Source organism: Hyalella azteca, unplaced genomic scaffold (genome assembly GCF_000764305.2).
Source record: "Hyalella azteca isolate HAZT.00-mixed unplaced genomic scaffold, Hazt_2.0.2 contig14749, whole genome shotgun sequence".
Classification (NCBI taxonomy): domain Eukaryota; kingdom Metazoa; phylum Arthropoda; class Malacostraca; order Amphipoda; family Hyalellidae; genus Hyalella; species Hyalella azteca.
Window position 1 is genome coordinate 1 of NW_025944625.1, and position 7,427 is coordinate 7,427.

The 7,427-nt window shown below is 41.5% G+C and overlaps 1 protein-coding gene across 1 annotated transcript; it reads left to right on the forward strand.

Annotated features, from left to right (window-relative positions):
* The first annotated feature begins 1,469 nt into the window (after positions 1–1,469).
* LOC108677939 lies at positions 1,470–6,828 on the forward strand. The gene is made up of 9 exons (XM_018166253.2): positions 1,470–1,559; positions 1,773–1,802; positions 2,017–2,212; positions 2,339–2,485; positions 3,492–3,764; positions 4,534–4,625; positions 5,164–5,392; positions 5,670–5,944; positions 6,654–6,828. Exons 1-9 carry the CDS (start codon positions 1,497–1,499, stop codon positions 6,678–6,680), a joined length of 1,332 nt encoding a protein of 443 aa, XP_018021742.1. The 5' UTR covers positions 1,470–1,496; the 3' UTR covers positions 6,681–6,828.
* The last annotated feature ends 599 nt before the right edge of the window (positions 6,829–7,427 follow it).

The window sequence follows — 7,427 nt, forward strand, 5'->3', positions numbered from 1 at the left end:
AAATGGATGTTGATTCTGACATGTATTTAGTAACATCAGATAGAGAATAAATAGTACTACACGTTAACGTCTCAAAAATTTCGATAAGACGCCGGTTTAATTAACATCGAGGTACAAAATTATCATCTATCATAACTGGTGTTATACAAAGCTTACATATTTTTTGTTCCTTTACACGGATTGTAAATAAATACCTAGATAAGTATGGAAAATTTCAGATAGTCATCTCATTTACGAGTGGAGTAAAGTTCACCCTAATTAATGAAGAACTGCTTAGGAACCTGTCCGGGACCTCGCGGCTCTCAAGCACCACCTTAACTTAGCGTTCACTGAGTGCATTAACTTAGCGTTCTAATAAACTTCAACAAAACGCTGACATCATAAATATCTTCTGTATAAAAAATGAATTTTTCAACAATCAAAAACACAAAATTCATATTTTTGGTCTCTTTTACATTAGTAGAATGAAAGTGAGCGTTCCGACGCTGGACTGGATAAGATTGAGCAAAAATGCAACTCTCTCTATTAAGAAGAGAGAACAGGAAAGCATTGGACTTGCTGGTATAAGGAAAATGATACTTGCTAATACTTTGACAGTTATGGCTTAACATATCCTCCAGAGTTTAAGAGGTACATGGACAAGTGCTGTAGCGAGCCAGCATTGGCCTCGCTTTAAACGCTGTTAGTTTTCTTTAGCCGCCGCACCTCTCTGACAGACTGAATAGAAAAAGTGTGCGTAGCTAGTTTTCTCGGGAAGCAGCTGATTGCGAGTAGGCAGCCTATACTTGCCTGAAACCCCACTTTGTAATGTCTGTAAATACCTGTATTTAACATCTGTATAGCGTCTGTATTGGTAAACTTATTTGCCTGACTAACCATTCTTTGTAACGTCTGAAAACTTCTATAGGCTAGGTCTTGGTGAGCTTTTGTAAACTTATATGCATTTAGTTTATAGACCTGTATCGTGACTGAGAATTCTCTACTATATTAAAATATACCTTGTGGCCTTTGAAAATTCAGATCTGGTTTAAGTAATCCTCGGTATGTTGGGGCCCGCAAGCGGAGATCCAGTAACTTCGTATAAGGAGTGTAGTTGTCCCGCTACAATTCAATATTTCTGATCAGCCAATATAGTATCAAAAAATTGGTGATGTGATTTGTGTGCACTTATGCCAAGATTTTTACGAGAATGGGTATTAAAATTGTATTGTTTATTTTCTTTATAAAATGAAATGTTTTATAATCTATAGAACTAATTTAAAACGTTTATCAAATTTCAAAGATAGTGATGAAGATATCAACTGTCCAATTGAAGTATTCCCCTGAGAGCCTTTGAAAAGCTCGGTTATAACTCTTGGAATTGAAAATTCTACCAAACTGTGCTGATAAGCTCTCTTTTAATACTACTAATAAGTTCATGCATCATTAATTATAATCCTACTAATATCTCAACTAATAATCATAGTCTCGTGTCTCCCCAGGTCGGGAAGGTCAAGATGGCTAAATTCCTTCCCCTGATTCTCGCCGGAATTTTGACCACAGTGCTCCATGAAGCCCAGGTCATTATAATTAACTTTGGTAAAATTAAGAATATTAATTTAATAAGATCCTCTTGTGAATATGGTTAACATTGGACGTTTTTATACAGCTAGAGTACAAAACTAACCCACATGCCTCAAACTGCTTGTGAAATGTCAAGTTGACAAATCGTAAGTTGCTTATTGATCTGTGATAGCTAATGCTGGATGAATTAACCTTTTTCCTGTCCACAGGCGAACCTGCCTCCAGGCCCTGCTGTTGATGTGAGTTGAAACAACCATCATAAGCATATAATTCAACTGAAATTTATGAACCTATTATTGCGTTGAGATTTTATGAACATTAAGATATAATTCCCATGCATGAAATATAGGCTTTGCTGTGACACCGTAAGTTTGTTTTTGAGCAACTGTCTCAACTGTTTTCTCTTACCAACATCAATATTCTAGTATATATTCACCATTTTAATAATTACAGGTGCTTGTGACTCCCAAAGGCCCCATGGCAACTTGCAAGAAAACCAAAAGGTCGGTCGTGTTCCAGTCCATCATGTCTAAGAAGGGAATCATGTATAGCCGCACATACACTTACCCTGCGATATTGAAATGCTTCAAAAGCTCCCAACCGAGCGCGGCCACCTTCAGAGACTGCGTCAACGCTGCCGCCTTGGCCGGTGAGTTGGCTACTGCCTTTGTTATCGCCGCAGAACTGCCATTTACCAGGTATTATTGGAATGCAATAATAATTGACCAATGCTTCTATGGAATAACATCCTTACTAACCGCCGCAACGTTTGCAGGACACTCCACCCTGTCCTTCGATGGTACCACCTGCTCCACATACAACGCAACCGTACCGAGTCATGCATGTGCCGACCAGAAGGCAGCAGCGGCAAACTACATAGCCATCTACCAGGCCAACCCACCTCTGGTCAAGCCAAATTTCGGTGGGTGCGATGGAATAGTGAAATCCACCTTTGGTCGAGCCCAATTTCGGTGGGGACGATGAATTAGTCCAATCCACCGGTGATTCAGGCCAGTTACGGTGGGAGGGATGAATTCATGTTCCTGTGCGGGAGTGGTTCTGAACATTGCAGTCGCAGGCCTTGCTGGCACGTTGTCTTTTTCTCTGGCCAACTTCGTGTGATCATTCATTGTGCCTAGTGACAAGTTTAGTCTTTTGACGGCCTCCAGAGCGAACAACTCCCGCTCCTGTTATCTTCACATTGAAGACGTAAAACAACCTTGGTCCCGCTATGGAAATGGATTGCTTCAACAAACTGAGCTCAGAAACCAAGAATTTGGTCGGATTTAGAGTTGTACACAGTGTCTTCTCTCATTGTGATATTATGGCATCCCGAAGATTTCGTTCCTTCGCATGAAGATTCACTAGACCGCTTCTAATGGCCACACTGCGCAAACCGTGAACAGCTGACAGCAGTACTCGATGAGAAGGATCACATTTGCTTTGACAAGCGTGATCATCAGTTCCGTTTCTCCTGTTCTGAATGTCCACTAGATCCACATTACTTTTTGCCTGCTTCTTGCAGTTTGTGCTCCTACACGTCACCAAACGTGTCATTAGTACTCTTCGTCACTGCGCAGTGGGATTCTGGCTTCGCCCCCAATTTCTGTGCAGTCTGGGGCCAAGTAGTTGTGTTCTATCTCGACTCATCCGCTACCACAAATTGAGGGTGAATTTTGCATTTTGTTCGCAGTCTATATGTTGCAGACAGATCTTCTTGCAAACTCTCGCAAGTCTCCTTGCCCACCATTGGTCAGTCCAGTTATGGTGGGTGCGGTTCATTGCTGCAACCACTCTAACCTTAATTTAGAAGACATACCAATGTAAAAAATGCATACCAATGCAAAAATTCCTATTTTTTCTAGTCAATTAAAGGAAAGTATGAAATGACTCTTTTAAATAAACGCGTTTCTTCCTATTTTCAACAGGAAATTTCAAAGTGTTGACGGTGGCTGCGACCCGGACGGCGGATACGAATAACAACTTCGACGTGACGTGGACCGCAGAAGATGGTGGCTGCAACTACTCTGGCTTCGTCGTCAGCTTCTCCGGCCAGGAGAAGTACGTCGAAACCACTTCGTCCCAGACGACGATAGAGAACATCCCAGAGTGCAGCAGCACAGACGTCACCGTCTCCTTCGGTCTCCCCACAGGAGAGAAGTTCGGTACCACCGCCCACACGGCGGTGACTACCATACCAGGTACCACAAATGATGGTTGTTGTTGTGGTTCCCCGGTCTCAATTTTACAAGAGACCCCCTCGCGCAAGTACGACACCACCGACAGGGGGTCGCTCCAGAGCTGTAGGGTCGAGGTTATGTGGTGGTATTGTCTGAGGTCCTGCCAGAGCGGACATTCCAGGAGAATGTGAGTGATTGTGTGGGGGAGCTCTCTGGCAGGATGGGCAGGTGTCTGTGTCTGCTTGGCCTATTCACATTCATTCATTCATTCATTATTCATTCTACAAATGATGGTAGATATAATCAATATTTTACCATGAGTACTATATAACTACATGAAATTGAGTATTATATAACTTTGGTTCGGACTATGTTGCTCTGATGCAGACTATTTAGTTTTGTTGGGACTATGTAGCTTTGTTTTGGACTATGTAGTTTTGTTTTGGACTACGTAGTTTTGGGAAAGATTCATATTGGATAACACGAGGTGATTTAGTTCAACATGTGAACATAAAAATTAATTGTTATCATGTAAAGCCACTAATTTTTCCTTAATGTTTCCATCTGATTTGAGTGAATTAGTATTCAACTCATATGTGCTCAGGAGTTCAAGCTAATAAATATGAATGGGTCAAGTATTAGCGTACTATTGTGTATTGTGCATACTAATAATAAAAGGACATAATATTTGCTTAATACTGACCCACTTTCTGTCCGTTGCACTGATACCCTGGGTCAGGATGACCCACACAAGACCAATATTACCACTAAGTTGTCTTCTATTGAGCAGAACCTCAAGAGTACTCGCCGTTCAACGAGGTACCGGGATACACACTGGAAGTCAACTTGTTCCCGAACAAAACGATCATCGTATCTTACGACGTAAGGCTGTAATATATATCTTTATTTACTTATTCTTTCCATTTCATTGCTCTATGTGAATGTATTATTCACTTGTATTGAACATGCAGTCTTGGAGGCATATTTTTTCATTAAACAAAGCTTCAGAACAAATAGCAACCTAACCTGACATTCAGCCTTAAAATTGCTTGTACACTAGGACAGTAGTGGCGACCAATACAACACAGGGACAGTAGTGGCGACCAATACAACACGGGGACAGTAGTGGCGGCCAGTACAACACAGGGACAGTAGTGGCGGCAGTACAACACGGGGACAGTAGTGGCGGCCAGTACAACACATGGCGGCCAGTACAGCACGGGGACAGTAGTGGCGGCCAGTACAGCACGGGGACAGTAGTTGGCGGTTAGTATTTTATAGTCATACTGGGCGCCACTAATGTCTCTGTATACAATCACTTTTAACTCGACCTGTTTGGTAGCCATTGGCCATTAAGTTTCATTTGCGCACCCACTTATTACCACCCCCATCTCTAACTCTGCAACCGTTGACCCTACAGGTTTCCCCTGGCTGCGGTAGCTTCACCAACTTCAACATTCAGTTTAGCATCGATTACACGAACGCATCGCGCCCTAATCCGGATCTTGACTTCCCCATATCGAAACCAAAAGGCACCATCGTGATCGGAACTGCGGATGTGCCTGATATTTGCCTGGCTTTCGGGGTCCAGATCGTGTACACCCAGACGACGGACAGCGGAGATATCACTGATGGCAATACGTTTCAGTGTAAGAACCCAAAATTAGAGGTCCAGCTAGAGAACATTCATCATTAATTATAATTCTGTTATGATATAATTCATATAATTCATATAATTCATATAATTCATATAATTCATATAATTCATATAATTCATATGATTCATTAATTCATATAATTCATATAATTCATATAAATCACATAATTCATATAATTCATATGACTCATATAATTCATATAGTTCATATAATTCATTCAACAGACTCGCTCTACGACCCTCTCATAAAGGATGTCATTATTTTACAGTACCTCTCGACGGACTCTATGATGAAAACCTGTACTCCTACGAAGTGGGTGCGTCTGATGTCTTCTTCCACTGGCCTACTAACCTGACAGCTTACGACTTCTGTGGCGTCCTCCCCGGTACCACACTGGCAATCCAGAAAAAGTCCGGTGGTGGTAACATTTTCACGGCGCCAATATCTGCTGGCAGCATCACACTCACCGACCTGGCATCTTCGCTACCAACATATGTCGTTGTGATGGATGCTAGCTTAGGCGTTATTCTGGCAGAAGTCTGGGTAAGTTCAATGAGTCCACAGGGCTTGTCAGTTTAATTGTTCTTTAATCAAGTAACAGTAAGGAATGAAATATACAATACAGTTAGGTAAAGAGGTAGATCTGGGACAGGTTGATCAAGGGTAGTTTTCTGTGGAGAGCGCATTCATTAGGTCTTGTTGGTAGCTAAATAGAGGTTTCTTCTTACCGACGAACAGCAGATTTAGTGATGTGCCTATTGTCACTCTACTGTTATCATTCCAACTTCTCCCCCATACCTTCTTCTTTTTACCTTTATTTTGACAATATAGGTTAGCGAATAGCCCTTCCAACAACACATGTTAACGTCCAGTCCTCCTGACAACACATGTTAACGTCCAGCCCTCCTGACAACACATGTTAACGTCCAGTCCTCCTGACAACACATGTTAACGTCCAGTCCTCCTGACAACACATGTTAACGTCCAGTCCTCCTGACAACACAGTCCAGTCCTTCCGACAACATGTTCAAAACTTTCAAACCCAAGAAGTAACAAAGTTTTCCTCCTGATTTGGCGATTATTGTGAACACCTTATAGTTGTTTCCGTTTTTTTCCATCACGAATACCTGTGTTCGTGGTCTTCCAATGCAATAGTACCAGATTACAAATGTGCTCTTTCGTTGTACAGTTTTGATGTCTCAGGCAGGTCATGGTCTGCATGTGTGTTGTTAAATTTTTGGTTCGTTTACAGGTCTGTCAAGGGGCCGGCTGTCCTTAAGCGGTTCACTGCTGGCGTTCTAGAGCGATTTTCTGCAGCGGTTCATCATGAACTGCACCCAATGGAACCCTGCATGCCAAGCCATTACAGTTTCTAATCAGGAACTGTAGGCAGATGAGAACCAGCCCAGTTAAATAAATATTATTGGTGCAGAAGCAATGTTTTATTGACAATTATAGACGGAGATTAACAAATTTGTCCATAGGTAGTTACACTGGCGTAAATGGCTATACAACCACCCGGTTTTTTTCTGAATAATTTTTCTTGCATAACAAATACTAGATTAAAATTATACGAAGTTAAACTACGTTTAAAAACGGTTCCAACGCTGTACGAAAAAAAAAATCAAAATATACGAGAAGAAATGACAAAGCTCATGTAACATACGATGAAAAAGAAAAAAAATATAACAGTATGCAATCAAACACTAGTTTTGCTGCAAATCGTAGAGCTGGATTTAGTACTTTTGAGGTCGATGAGCCTCGCTTTTTGGTGGCTTCCGCTCGTAATTGACCTTTCAAGTTTGGGTTGATGTTTATTTTGCCGTTGTTCTTTAGTTTCAGCAATGAATCGTACAGCAGTTCGAGTTAAATTTGTTTCTTGGTACGGCTGAATTTGGACGTAACATGGAAATTCAGTCCGAGATTTAGGAGTTCCTTTTGCTCCTTGGTCAAAGTATGAGAGGAAAGGTTGATGTAGCCTTCAGTTGAATGCGGTAGACAGATTTCGCCTCTGTACAGTCGATTG